The sequence below is a fragment of the Ictidomys tridecemlineatus genome, chromosome 16, assembly GCF_052094955.1.
Source record: "Ictidomys tridecemlineatus isolate mIctTri1 chromosome 16, mIctTri1.hap1, whole genome shotgun sequence".
NCBI classification, from domain to species: domain Eukaryota; kingdom Metazoa; phylum Chordata; class Mammalia; order Rodentia; family Sciuridae; genus Ictidomys; species Ictidomys tridecemlineatus.
In genome coordinates this window covers 36,937,085-36,951,779 of record NC_135492.1, presented here as the reverse complement: position 1 = coordinate 36,951,779, position 14,695 = coordinate 36,937,085, and the positions used below count along the sequence as shown (strand labels likewise).

The 14,695-nt window shown below is 55.0% G+C and overlaps 1 protein-coding gene across 1 annotated transcript; it reads right to left on the bottom strand.

Annotated features, from left to right (window-relative positions):
- Positions 1-716: 716 nt before the first annotated feature.
- Rab43 (RAB43, member RAS oncogene family) lies at positions 717-13,708 on the bottom strand. Its single transcript, XM_078033914.1, has 3 exons — positions 13,263-13,708; positions 2,467-2,650; positions 717-1,106 (listed from the first exon to the last, which is right to left on the bottom strand). Exons 1-3 carry the CDS (start codon positions 13,458-13,460, stop codon positions 856-858), a joined length of 633 nt encoding a protein of 210 aa, XP_077890040.1. The 5' UTR covers positions 13,461-13,708; the 3' UTR covers positions 717-855.
- Positions 13,709-14,695: the final 987 nt, after the last annotated feature.

Here is a 14,695-nt window from a genome sequence, read left to right as displayed (position 1 = left end):
CCCAGGGGTGCCTCACCACAGAGCCCTGTCCCCAGCCTTTTTAGGTTTTATTTAGTCAGGGTCATCCTGAGTGGCTGAGGCTGGCCTCCAACTTGCAATCCTCCAGCCTCAGCCTCCCAAGCTGCTGGGATGACAGGCTCGTGCCTCCAGGTCCCCCCCGACCGTCTTGAGGAGTCCTCCGTCTGTCCTGCCACTGAGGAGGGACCCAGGGCCTCCTGAGCTGCCCTAGCCTCCGAGGCCTGTCCCTGCCTCGTCCCCGACTGGCCAGACTTCTGTGCCAGCACTGACGGATCAGCTACGGTGCAACCTGAGTGGCCAGTCCCTGGGCCCCAAGCCAACGCAGTGTCCAGCTGGCCACGGGCCACGACCCCAATCTTGGGCCACTTGACAAGCTCCATGGAAAACCAGGAAAACCCGAGGTCCTGATAAGGTGACGAGCCACGCCCAGAGTGTGGGGCCTGAGGCTGGCAGTGAGGAGGAAGGGCAGCCCGAGGGACGAGTCCAGTTGGCTGCCCAGGTCATCTTGCTCTCTGGGCTCTAGACAGAGGCTCCAGAGGGATCTGGAAGGTTCCAGAATGATCCGGAAGGTTCCGGAATGATCCGGAAGGTTCCGGAATGATCCAGAAGGTTCCGGAATGATCTGGAAGAAGCTAGGGTGCCAGCCACCTCCCTGGAGGGCAGCCACCTGCTGGGCAGAAGGTGGTCACAGGGTGGCCCTGCGGGGCTCAGGCCAGTCTTGGCATGTGAAGGACGGGCTCCCACCTGCCCTATCACAGGGTGGCGGGTCACAGGGTGGCCCCCGCGGCTCCCCCAGCTCTGGAAGGTGCCAGGGGGGCGGAGGGGGACAGAGGCCGGTCAGCAGCCACAGCCCCAGCCCTCGGCCACGTCCTTGCTGTCCAGTTGGATGTGGTCGCCGCTCTTCTCGCTGAACAGGGGGCCGCCGTGCCGCATGATGAGCTCCGAGGCCACCCTGAGGAAGGCCTCCTCCACGTTGCGCGAGTCCTTGGCCGAGGTCTCGATGGCGCACAGGATGTCGTAGTGCCGGGCCAGGCTCTGGGCCTCGGCCAGCGGCACCTCCCGGAGCTCGGCCAGGTCCGCCTTGTTCCCTGGGGGTGGACGCGGGGCGGTGAGTGGGCCCAAGGCCACCTGGTCCCCAGGAATGGGCAGCCCTGAGGGCCACCCTGCCCTGGCCCTGTCCCCTCCCCTCTTCCCAATCTGCTACGAGCTGGGCAGGCCTGTCCCTGTCCCCCACCTCCCCTGGGCCCAGAGCCATGGGGTCTGGGACCACAGACGCAGCCTCTGAATCCAGGAAGCCCCAGTAGACCCTTCCCCCTGAGCTGGCCTGCGGAGTCCGTCAGTCAGTCAGTCAACAATCTTTATTAAAACGGCCTTTTTGATTCTAACCTTTCTTTTGGTGGCACTGGGCCACCAAGCTAGGACATGGCCCTTTCCAAGTATCTACTCATGTATTTATTTCTATTGTGAGATGGGGTCTTGCTAAGTCGCTTAGGGCCTCGTTAACCCTCAGAGGCTGTTAACCTTGTTTGAAAGACAGGGCCTCACCAGGTGGCCTCAAGTGATCCTCCTGCCTCGGCCTCCTGAGGGAACAGAGGCCACTGTACCTGGACACCTGATTTAAGTTGATTGATGGGTGATGGATGGTGCAGGGGATGGAATTCAGGGAAATTCTGTAGCTGAGCTCACCCCTGGCCCTCGTTCAGTCGTTTTAGGACAGGGTCTTGGTAAAATGTAGAGGCTGGCCTCCAACTTGCAAACCTCTCGCCTCAGCCTCCTGACTCACTGGGACTACAGGCGTGGACACTGGGCCTGACGGGTCCTATGACTTAACATGGTCTGGTCTCACACCAACTCAGGATGCGGTTTATGACCCGTGAGGTTCTCACAGGGTAGAAACAATCCAATTGCCATGTTCACAGGGGGTGGCCACAGCGAGGAGATAAGGCCATCAGGGAGGAGTCCCAAGATGGAATCCTGATTTCTAAAACCAGAGAGATAAGGCACGTCGCCTGCCGCGCGTGACTGTGACCGGGCTCTGCCAGCAACAAGGCCATCTGCACAAACAGCCTGTTGGCCTTGGGCCTCTACAACTAGGAGCCAAAGTAAACCTCTCTCTCTCTCTCTCTCTCTCTCTCTCTCTCTCTCTCTCGTCCCAGGGGCACTTAACCCCTGAGCCCCGTCCCCAGCCCTTTTCACATTTTATTTAGAGACAGGGTCTCGCTGAGTGGCTCAGGGCCTAAGTTGCTGAGGCTGGCCTCCACCTTGTGATCCTCCTGCCTCAGCCTCCCGAGCTGCTGGGATTCAGCCCCCAAGCCACTGAGCAAGACCCTGTCTCAAAATTAAAAACACAAGGAAGGAGGGGTGGTTCGGGGGTAAAGGCTCCTGGGTTCAATCCGGGAACTAGAGAAGGGGGCGGGGCAAAGGCAGTCTGTGGCCCCCCCAGCTCACCGATCAGCAGCTGCACGATGTTGGCGCCTGCGTACTTGCGCACGTCCTCGATCCAGTGAGGGACCGACAGGAAGGAGCTCCGCTTGGTGATGTCGTAGGCCAGGATGGCGCCGTTGGCGCTGCGGTAGTAGCTCTGGGTGATGGTGCGGAAGCGCTCCTGGCCGGCCGTGTCCCAGATCTGCAGCTGTGGGGACAAGGGTGCGTGAATGGGGGGGATCACTGAGGACAGGGACAGGGAGAGGGACCCACAGAACCAGCCCCCAGCAGATCCGCGGGGACAAGCCACCTGAGACCCAGAGAGCAGCGCTTGCTGTCATCCCAGAGGATCGGGAGGCTGAGGCAGGAGGACTGCAAGTTGGAGGCCGGCCTCAGCAACTTAGTGAGACCCTGTCTCTAAATAGAACATCAAAAGGGCTGGGGACGGGGCTCAGGAGTTCAATCCTCAGGATCCATAAATAAACAAATAAGGAAACATAAATTCACTAAATGATTGAGTTAAAAGCCAGATATCAGATTAAAAGAGACTAGACCAAAATAAATAATAATAAGACCCAAATATATGCCATCCACCGAGATATACTGTAAGGATACAAATAGGAAGAAAGGACATGAATTATACATACATATAAAATATTCATGACAAAGTATGTAAATGATAGAGTGTAATTTCAGGTCAAGGAGCCATTCCAAATAAAGAGCTACAAGAAATAAATGACATTTAATATTGGGGAGGCTGAGTCAGGAGGATCTCTTCAGCCCAGGAGTTAGAGACTGGCTTGGGCAGCACAGCAAGACCGATCTCACAACCAAACTAAAGATAATGACAAAGGGGCATCTGTCAGAGACACAATGGTACCAAACTGTGCGCATCTCATACAGTCTAATGAGAGTTTTAAATTTCTCAAAGTAAAAAAAAAAAGTATGCAAATAAAGGGAAAAATAAGTCCAAAAATGTAGTTGAAGATTTTAACACCCATTTCCGAAAAATTGACAGGTGCCCTTCAACAGATGAACGGATAAAGAAACTAGGGTCCATATACACAGTGGAATATTACGCAGCCATCAAGAAGAATGAAATGGCGGCATTGGCTGGTAATTGGATAAATGGATGGAGCTGGAGATGATCAAGCTGAGTGAAATAAGCCAGTCCCCCAAAACCAAAGGCTGAGTGTCCTCTCTGATATGTGGGTGCTCATACACAATGGGGGGGGGGGAATAGCAGAATGACAAGTGTCTAAGCAACACTCTTGACTCAGTCTTGACACTTCTAGAACAAAACATCCAACCCTGCACAAGGGCACCTCTTTTTTTCAAGTAGAGGTGACATGTGCACCAGGACCAACTCCCCGACGGGGTCATCCAGTAAGATGTCCACTCTGAACAGAAGATGATCCTGACTGCAAAACAATTAAAACAGCCAAGTGCGGTGGCGCATGCCCATGAGCCCAGTGACTTGGGAGGCTGAGGCAGGAGGATTGCAAGTTGGAGGCCAGCCTCCACAACAACAACAATAATACAAGTCCACTGGAGAGGGATAGGAAAAACCAAGCAGAGACAGGAGCTGTGCATTCTGGGAGGAGTGAACCTCAGGATGGCCCCCCCTGACATACTCACTGGAAAGAGAGGGAGCCCAGAGAACATTCTGGAAGGGAGGAAGTCCCAAGGCCCTGTGGTCATTTGGAGCATGTGGAGGGTTCATGAGGTGCGTCGGGTCCTTAGTGGGGTGGGGTCGAGGTGATGGAGCCCTTGGAGGAGAGTGACAGGGGTGTCCCCTAGACAGGAACCCAGGTAGCTCCTGTTATCAGAGGGAGCCGGGCACTTGTCAGCCTGGGCCTCCTGTCTCATTGTGTGATCTCTCCCCTTCACAAGCCTTCCCCCCACCCCACCTTCCCGGGATGCCATCTGGCATGACATGAGGTGGCCAAGGGGGCGTCAAGCTGAGCAGATGCTGCTGTCACGCTTCACAATACTGAAGACTTTGAGTCACATGAACCTTTTTGCTCTATAAGGTAACTGGCCTCGGGCACTTTGTTATAGCAACGGAAAATGAGCTAAGATGTCCCCTGAGGCAGAGACCATGACTGGTACTTTTGGAGCAGAATAAAGAGAAGGACAGCAACAGAGTGACACAGAAATATGCAGAAAAATGGATCTTGGAGACCCTCAAGGAAGGACTTTGGCCTATATATTCTGAGCTACTGGGGGGTTTCCTCTCTTTTTAGTTTTTGGAATCCAGAATCGAATGCAGAGACACCTAACCCCTGAACCCCGTCCCCAGCCCTTTTTATTTTTTATTGAGAGACAGGGTCTCGCCGAGTGGCTCAGGGCCTTGCTATAAGTGTCTGAGGCTGGCCTCCACCTTGCGATCCTCCTGCCTCAGCCTCCAGAGCCTCTAAGATTACAGGCTGTGGGCCGCGACCCCTGGCTTCAATTGAATATTTCAAAGCAACTCCCAGAGAGGACTTTGGATGTTTCCAACACAAAGAAATGACACATGTGTGTGACATGGTCCCTATGCCCATGACCTGGATCTCCTCATTACACAATATACAAACATGAGCAGAAAATCAACAAGCACAGTTTGAAAAATACATATACATAGAAGTTAATTTGAAAAGAAAACTAAAAATAAGGTAAAAATAAAAATGCAAAACAAATAAACAAACAAATAACGACAGACCGGGGAATCTAGGTCACCCTGTGGCTGGGACGTGGGCAGGGACAGAGGAGATATTTGGAGAAACCAGGACCTGGGGTGTCTCACCCTCACCACTCCCTGCAAATGAGAGCAAAATGGGCAGTGGCTGGTCTGGACCCCAACAGGCCCGAGATGGTGACCCCATTCTGTCACAAGCTTTGTGTGTCTGGGCCACAACCTAATTCAGTTTTTTCATCTGTCAATAAAGGGACCAATAGGGTCACAGCTAACACAATCAACTGGCTGGAGCTCGCATACAAAAGGGGCCTGATAAATGCATCCATTCTACAATCTTTCTGGATCCACTATAATTTTTGAGGCCAGTGTTTTTAATGTATAATGTCCAAAAAAAAATCGATTTGAGGTGCTCCGGTGGCGCACGCACGTGGAATCCCTGCAACTCTGGAGGCTGAGGCAGGAGGATCGCAAGGTGGAGGCCAGCCTCAGCCACTTAGCGAGACCCTGTCTCTAAATAAAATAGAAAAAGGGGCTGGGGACAGGGCTCAGGGCCCTAAGTTCAATACCCAGGACCCCCCCCAAAAAGCCCAGAGCCCCCCTCTGTCCCTCTAGAAGGAAACAGAGAGGAATTTATCAGAAGTCTCTCTCCTGAGTTCTGAGGCAGGGAGTGGAAAGTTCTCTGCGTCTTTAAATCAGAAAAGGGACCTGGGACAAGTGAGTTCTCAAGACAAACACTGAAACGGTCACAATGACCCAAATTCAAGTTCCTGAGCTATTTTTCATGGCGTCTTGGGATGTGGAGAGAACAACCCAGGGGTGGGTGCTGGGCCCCTCCTCTGGGCAGCTCCGCGTCTGTTCTCCTGAGCTCAGGCACAGGTAAGGGACAAGACAATGATAAGACACCAGGTCTCTAGGGACTTGCCGATGACACGAGCACATGGGCAGCCAGTCATGATATGGCAAAGGACCTCAGTACGTGGCCCACAGATCCTGCCTCAGTTGCTCACAAAGGCTGCCGGCTTCCAGCACTCTCGTCTTCCTTCACAGGAAGATAACACTGGCCACCTACCAAGGAGCTTCCACCAGGGCCTCTTCCTGTTGTCAACGGGACACCACGCGGACAGGCCTCTGGACACCAGGGGGAAACACTTGGGGATCAGGAGCCCTCCAAGGGAACTCAGCCCAGTTCCTGTCCACTGGGACAGGAGGGTACCAAGGGAACAATAAGGGGTGGCAAGCTCCTCCCAGTTTTTTTTTTCCTTGGTCCTGGGGATTGAACCCAGGGGAGCTAACCCCTGAGCCCCGTCCCCAGCCCTTTTTACATTTTATTGAGAGACAGGGTCTCGCTGAGTTGCTCAGGTCCTCACTAAATGGCTGAGGCTGGCCTCCACCTTGCGATCCTCCTGCCTCAGCCTCCTGAGCTGCAGTGACTACAGCTTCCTCTCCCCCCAAAGCCCCGGCCTCCTCTGCGCAGCAACTCACCCACCCTCAGGGCCTCACCAAGCCCACACATTCCTGTGGCTCTGGGCAGCGCTGACGGCCGGGTCCCCTAGCACATCTCCACTACAATCCTGGCAACCCAGGGCCTGGCCACATTGTCAACACTGGGTCCTGCCGTCACCACAATAAACCTAAGTGAACTTGTCAGGCACGTGGTCTGATGCTTGGCTTGGAAATCCCAGTCACCATGGCAACGGCACTAACAGTATCACATGATCGGAGCCTGTTTACACATCTGTCCCCCATCCAGAGGTGAGCCTCAAAGAACAGGGTCTGCCTCAGATTTACCCTTTTTTTTTGGTGCTGGGGATTGAATCCAGGGCTGCTTAACCCCTGAGCCACCTCCCAGCCCTTGTCATATTTTATTTAGAGACAGGGTCTGGCTGAGTTGCTGAGGCTGGCCTCCAAATTGCCATCCTCCTGCCTCAGCCTCCCCAGCCACTGGGACTCCAGGGCAGCACCCCTGGTTCCCGAGTTCTCTTCCCTTTTCATTCCATCTCAACTTGCTTGAGGCTCTGGAGAGGAACAAAAGATCAGTTCAAAAACCTTCCCTACCACCCCCCCCCACCTCACTAGGATGGAATCTAGGGTCTCCCTAGCCCCAAGGCTACAGATCTTTATGCTCAAAAAAACAAATTCAGAAAAGCAAAGAGGAATCTTTGAAAATAAAAAGAAATGAAACTGAGCGCGGTGCTGCACCCCTGTCATCCCAGTGACTTGGGAGGCTGAGGCAGGAGGATCGCAAGGTGGAGGCCAGCCTCAGCCACTTAGGAAGGCCCTGAGCAACTCAGCGAGACCCTGTCTCTCAATAAAATAGAAAAAGGGGCTGGGGACGGGGCTCAGGGGTGAAGCAGCCCTGGGTTCAATCCCTGGGACCAAAAAAATATACAAATAAATAAAATAAAAATTAGAAAAATAAAATAAAATAAATACCACCCTGTTGTGAAGTCCAGAGCGAGCAAATCTATAGTGACAGAAAATAGATAGTGGTTGCCAGGGGGCTGGAGGAGTGGCATCTGGGAGTGACAGGCGAGTTCTTTTGGAATGATGGAAATATCCTAAAATGGGCTGTGGTGACGTTTGGACAATTCTGTGACCATAGTAACAAACAAGGACAAATCACGGAACTGTACCCTGGGTGGAGTGATTCACGGTCTGTGGATCATAGCAATAAAATTTTCTTAAAATTAATATTAATTAATTTTTTTTTTGGTCCCAGAGATTGAACCCAGGGGTGCCTAACCCCTGAGCCCCGTCCCCAGCCCTTTTTCTATTTTATTGAGAGACAGGGTCTCACTGAGTTGCTCAGGGCCTCGCTAAGTGGTCGAGGCTGGCCTCCACCTTGCGATCCTCCTGCCTCAGCCTCCAGAGCTGAGATTTGGGATGACAGGCCTGTGCGTGCGCCCCCACATGCCCCACACCCAGCTAACTGCCCTTTCTTCTGAAAGCCAGAAAATCCAAAATAACAGGTGGGGACGAGGGCCACTTGAGACTGAAAACCAAGGCCCAGGTCCAAGGGCACAGAGTCTACCTCGGCGGGAGAAGAGAAGTGGCCTGTCCCCAGTGGAGAATTGAATCAAGGGGAGACACTTGAACAAGGCCAGCCTCAGCTCGGCTCGGGAGGCCGAGTCTAGTGATCTGCAAAACCCAGTTTACATAACAGGCCTCTGTGTCGCCCCAGATAACAGGGACTCAAGAGCCACCAAGACCTTGTAAGGATTTAGAACGAGCTGAGATTTCCTGGGGAGGGGGGGGGTGTGCAGGTGGGAAGGGAAGGGCAAACCCAGACCTGTCCTCTGTGTCACCAGGGAGGACCGGGTAACAACAGCAAGCGGAAAACAAGCCCTTATATTAGTGTGCATGATGCACTTTGGGGTTTTATTTGCAATAGCATTTTTGGAATGAACTAGAAATTCTTCTTTTTAGAGGACACTGTTTAGAAGACAAAGGTAAAAGGGACATCTTTCCTGTTTATCATTTTATTTGAACCATAGAGACACATCCCCAGCCCCTTTTTATTTATTTTGAGACAGGTTCTCGTGAAATTGCCGAGGCTGGCCTCAACCTTGCGATCCTCCGGCCTCAGCCTCCCAGGTGACTGGGATACCAGACACTCAGCCCCACACCTAGCTTTCTTTTTTTGGGGGGGTACTGGGGATTAAACCCAGGGGGGCACTTGATCTATAAGCCCCATCCCAGGGTCTCACCAAATTGTTTAGGGTCTCCCTAAATTGCTGAACCTGGCCTCCAATTTGCTATCCTCCTGCCTCAGCCTCCAGAACTACCGTAACTTCAGGCGAGCGCCGAGTTCTCTGACTCACTTTTTAAGTCCTGGGAGCAAGAGCCAAAGGCATCCATGAGGGTACAAGGAATGACACAGAATCTAGTGGGCAGCCCATGTGAGCTGCCTGTGGGCAATCTAAATATTCTAGCTAATTGATCAAAATCCTGATTCTTTAAGTCAATCCTTACTATGAAAAACTTGATTTCAAAAAAGAAAAAAAAAAGCCCCAAGTTTACTTCTTTCAGTAAGTGCAATGGCCACAACTGCATTTTTACTACATTAATTGAACTTAAAATGGGTGGGGGGTGGCACACTTGTAATCCCAGCCGATCTGGGAGGCTGAGGCAGGAGGATCGCAAATTGGAGGCCAGCCTCAGCAGCTCAGTGAGAGCCTGTTTCAAAAATCAAAAAGAACATTTTTTTAAAGGGCTGGGCATGTGGATGGGGATGTAGCTCAGTTGGCTCGCAGGCACAAGACCTTGGGTTCAATGTCCAGCACCACAAAAAGAAGTGGCAAGGTTGGGCACAAAAGAGCACCCATAGGTCCAGCCTCCAATACTCAAGCAAACAACAAACAAAAAACCCTCTGGGGAATCAGAAGAGTCATCAAGCACAAAAAATGAACCCCACAAAAAATGAACCCGGGGCTTAGGAACCAGGCCCACCCTGAGTTCAAATCCTGGTTTGGCCTTTTTGACTTGTAGGAGACCATGGGTTGGCCAATCACTCCTTATCTCAGCGGCTCTCTAATAAATATGAACAGATAAACAGTCAAGGACGGAATGGCATGTCTGTCTCTGGCCACCTGCAGCCCTGTGACTTGAAGGAATAATAATAATAATGCCCTCCAGGAGCAGAATATACCTCTAACCGCTTGGGAGGCTGAGGCAGGAGGATCACAAGTTGGAGGCCAGCCTCAACAACTTAGTAAGGACGGAAAGCAACTCAGGGTGCACAGTCCAGTTCAGGAGGCTGAGGCAGGAGGATTAAGAGTTGGAGGGGATTAAGGGTTTGAGGGCAGCCTCAGCAATTTAGCAAGGCACTAAGCAACTGGGTGAGATCCTGTCACTAAATAACATATGAAAAGGGCTGGGGATGGGGCTCAGTGGTTGAGCACCCCTGGGTTCAATTCCTGGTACTTAAATAAATTCTCAGCATCTCCTCCCCTGCCCCCAAAAAAATCAGAAAAAAAAATGGGGGCAGCTACAAGTGTAGCTAGGCAGTAGATCACCTCTGTGTCCAATCCCCAGGACTGCAAAAATAAGCCCTTTGAACCTTGGCCCTGTTGGCTTTTACCTTTGACTTTCAAGCCTCAAAGAGCTGGAACACCAGCAGACGTCAGAGTCCTCAAACTCAGCAGAATGCGGTGGCCCACGCCTGTCATCCCAGCAGTTTGGGAGGCTGAGGCAGGAGGATCCCAAGTTGGAGGCCAGCCTCAGAAACTCGCGAGGCCCTGAGCAACTCAGTGAGACCCTGTCTCTAAATAAAATAGAAAAAAGGGCTGGGGATGGGGCTCAGTCAGTAAGTGCCCCTGGGTTCCATCCCTGGTGTACTGTGTGTAAAGGAGGCTGAGACAGGAGGATCCCAAGTTGGAGGCCAGCCTCAGAAACTCGAGAGGCCCTAAGCAACTCAGTGAGACCCTGTCTCTAAATAAAATATAAAAAAGGGCTGGGGATGGGGCTCAGTCAGTAAGTGCCCCTGGGTTCCATCCCTGGTTTACTGTGTGTAAATTAAATGATTTTTTCTTAAACCCAAATAGCCTTTAAATTTTTTTTTTTTTGGTTGTAGACGGACACAATACCTTTATTTTATTTATTTCATTGTCATGTGGTGCTGAGGATCGAACCCAGGGCCTCACATGCGCAAGGCAAGCGCTCTGCCACTGAGCCACAACCCCAGCCCCTGTATATTACATATTTTTCTTTTATTTTTATTTTTTGTGGTGCTGGGGGGATTGAACTCAGGGCCTTGTGCATGTGAGGCAAGCACTCTTCCAACTGACCTACATCCCCAGCCCTTAAATCTTAATAAATGGAATTACAAAAAAAAAAAAATCACAGCCATGCGCAGTGGGCACTGTAATCCCAGTGACTCAGGAGGCTGAGGCAGGAGGATGGCAAGTTGGAGGCCAGCCTCAGCAACTTTTTGAGGACCTTAGCAAGTCAGCGAGACTCTGTCTCTAAATAAAACACACACAAAAAAAAAAAAAAAAAAAAAGGAGGGGGTTGCTGGTGATGTGGCTCAGTGGTTATATACACCCCTGGATTCAATCCCCAGGACCAAAAATTTAAAAAATAAAATCTCATTGCTACAGGACACCTCAGAAGTCCTTTCTGGATTAGGAAACACACTGGGGAGAAGAAAAATGACTTCCTCCTGCTGAGTCAGCAGACCCCAGGTCTCCTGGACCTTAAGGACAAGGTTCCCTTAAATTCAATGGCTTAGGGGGCTGGGCTGGGCTTCAGATTTCTCTAACCACACACACACACACACACACACACACACACACAAAAAGGTAAGTCACTGCCAAAGGCTTTCCCAGTCCAAACAACCAGACTCTGAGAAGCAGCCCTGCCCTGGGGGGAAGATCAAAATGTTTTGAAGTCCCACGATCAGTCCCTAGCTCAGTGCCCAAAGGCAAGCTTGTCCTTTGGGAGATAGTTGGGGACTTAGCTGAGTGGCAGAGTGCTTAGCATGCAGAAGGGTTCCAAGGGGGAAAAAAGCAACAATAACAACAATGGAAATGCAAAATAATAATAATAATAATAATAATAATACTGCTTCCAAGAGCAGAATATACCTATAACTGCTTGGGAGGCTGAGGCAGGAGGATCGCAAGGTGGAAGCCAGCCTCAGCCATTTAGCAAGGCTGTAAAGCAACTCAGCGAGACCCTGTCTCTAAATAAAATAGAAAAAGGGCTGGGGATGGGGCTCAGGGGTGAAGCACCCCTAGGGTCAATCTCTGGGACCAAATAAAACAAAACACACAAGTCAACCTCAAGCACTAGCTGCTCTTTGTTGATTGGATGTTCCTGGTGACTCAGTCTGGCTGCTGCCATCATCACCGGGTGCAAACTCAGCCCCAGGGGCACACTCCACCCCCAGGCAGCCCTTCGCACCTTGCCCTCTCCAGACTCCAAGAGGAGCTGAGGTCACTCAGACCCGGTTGGCTTAACTTTTTCTCCAAGGCAACACCCAGAAATTATCCCAATTTTAACAGAAACAAAGACGTGGTGCGTTAGTATCCTGGCCAAGGACAACAAGGAGCAGGCCTCGAGCACCCAGAGGGGCAGAGTCACCGAGAAACAGGGCTCTGGGGACTCTCATCCACTTCTTGAAGACACAGCCCGGCGCGGTGGCTCCCGCCTGTCATCCTTGAGACTCGGGAGGCTGAGGCAGGAGGATGGCAAGGTGGAGGCCAGCCTCAGCCATTTAGCAAGGCCCTGAGCCACTCAGCGAGACCTTGTCTCTCAATAAAATCGAAAATAGGGCTGGGGACGGGGCTCAGGGCTTGAGGACCCCCCTGGGTTCCATCCCAGGGATCTAGAAAAGAAAGGAAGGAGGGGACACAGCCCCTGCCCCGAGGCTGGGAGTTGTCCTCAAGATCCCAAGAACTTGAGACGTTCAGACCAGGCAGGGGACAGTTGGAGCGCCCTTTCTGTGCAGGATACCGTCCTGCCCCGTCCTGATCTCCATTGGGGACGCGGACACGGAGGCGAGGACACTGGGATCTCCCCCCTCACGATCCTTTATCAGTCCCCCCCCCCACGCTGGCCAGGACACTGGGGCAGCCACATCCTGCCCGTTGGTCTTGGGGCCACTGCCAGAGCCCGGGTCCTCTCCCCCACCTTCCGGTATCTGTGTGCACTTCTCGGTTTCTGTCGCCCTCCCGCGGGGGGTGGGGGTGGGGGTGGGGGGAGGGGACCCGGCGCTGTCCCCGCCCGCCCGTCCCATCCAGGAAAGTTCCACCGCCACCTCCGGGTCCACAAAGAGGCTGCGGAGGGGGCGTGGCCAGGACCCCCCCCCCCAAAAAAAACCCAAAAAACAATAACAACGACAACTTTTGGCCTCCGGGTCCCCGGAGCCACGACTTCCTGGTCGCTCCCCGTGCACAGGGGGACCCGCGGGGGTGTCGCCGATCGGGACCGGGCCGCCCAGCAGATGGGGGAGGGGGAGGTCCCCGGGCGGTGGACACGGGGGGAGGGTCTGTCCCCACGCCCCTGTGGGGTGGCCCGATCGGTGCCAGCTGCAGAGCGGGGTGTCGCGCGGCTGTCGCCTGCCACCCGCCAAAGTCGCTCGGGAGCCGGGTTCCTCCTCCGCCGTACCCCCCCCCGGGACCCCCGGGCGGGCGCCCACCTTGACCCTCTTGCCCTGGATCTCGAGCGTCTTCATGGTGAAGTCCACGCCGATGGTGCTGCCCTGGCGCTCGGCGAAGGCGCCCGTCTTGAAGCGCTGCACCACGCACGTCTTGCCCACGCTCGCGTCGCCCACCAGGACCAGCTTGAACAGGAAGTCGTACTGCTCGTCGGGGTCCCCCGGGCCCGGGCCCGCCATGGCCGCCCGGCTCGGACGCCGCGGCCCGTCCCGGCTCTCACGCCGGGCGCGCCCCGGGCTCCGCGCGCTCCAGCCCCGCGGGCCGCTAGGGTCGACGTGGAGCCGCCGCAACACCTGAACCGGTGGCGCCGACGCCGCCGGCCTCCGCCCCGCCCCGAAGTCCCGCGGCTTCGCTGACGCCCCGGAGGACTCGCCTCGCCCGGCCCTCGGCTGGGCTCGCGGCCGCCCTCCGCTCGGCGCTCGGCGAGCCCGCCCCTCAGGACCGCCCCCGGCCACGCCTCCGGACGCGCCTCGGCCCAATGGCTGCGCCCCACCTTCCCATGGCCCCGCCACGACAAGACTCCGCCCCCAGCGCCACTCTTTCCCCTCAGCCGCGCTCTACTCCCAGCTCCCCGACTCCGCCCCCCTTCCGACTCTGTCCTCCCAGCGCCGCTCTTTCCTTCAGCAGCGCTCCCACCCCAACACCACGACTCCGCCCCCTCCGGACTCCGCCCCCAGCGCCGCTCTTTCCCTCAGCAGCGCTCCACTCCCAGCACCCCGACTCCGCCCCCAACACTCCGACTCCGCCCCCAGCGCCGCTCTTTCCCCTCAGCCGCGCTCTACTCCCAGCTCCCCGACTCCGCCCCCCTTCCGACTCTGTCCCCAGCGCCGCTCTTTCCTTCCGCAGCGCTCCCACCCCGACACGACTCCGCCCCCTCCCGACTCCGCCCCCAGCGCCGCTCTTTCCCTCAGAAGCGCTCCGCCCCCAACACTCCGACTCCGCCCCCAGCGCCGCTCTTTCCCTCAGAAGCGCTCCGCCCCCAGCACCCTACACCGCCCCCAGCGCCCGCTTTTGCCCCTAGCGGCGCTTAGCACCCGACTCCGCCCCCTTCCGACTCGGCTCCCAGCGCCGCTCTTTCCCTCAGCAGCGCTCCGCCCAACACTCCGACTCCGCCCCCTTCCGACTCCGCCCCCAGCACTGCTCTTTCCCTCAGCAGCGCTCCGCCCCCAACACCCCGACTCCGCCCCCTTCCGACTCCGCCCCCCCAGCGCCGCTCTTTCCCTCCACAGCGCTTCTCCCCCAGCACCCTCCTGACTCCGCCCACAGCCTCCCGACCCCGCCCTTGGAACAGCGTCCCGGAAGTCCGCCCGCTCCTCCCCGTAGCCACGTTGGGTCCCGCCCACCAGGAAGGCCCCGCCCACATCCTGCTCGCGGCCTCGCCCCCAGCCCCAGGGGGAGCCCGGGGCCGCCCGGG

Excerpts from the sequence above, each read along its gene's own strand:
- Rab43 (XM_078033914.1), bottom strand. The coding sequence starts at position 13,460 with ATGGCGGGCCCGGGCCCGGGGGACCCCGACGAGCAGTACGACTTCCTG. Across the intron at positions 2,651-13,262 it reads TCCAGGGCAAGAGGGTCAAG|CTGCAGATCTGGGACACGGC; the intron begins GTGGGCGCCCGC and ends TTGTCCCCACAG. Across the intron at positions 1,107-2,466 it reads CATCGTGCAGCTGCTGATCG|GGAACAAGGCGGACCTGGCC; the intron begins GTGAGCTGGGGG and ends GTCCACCCCCAG.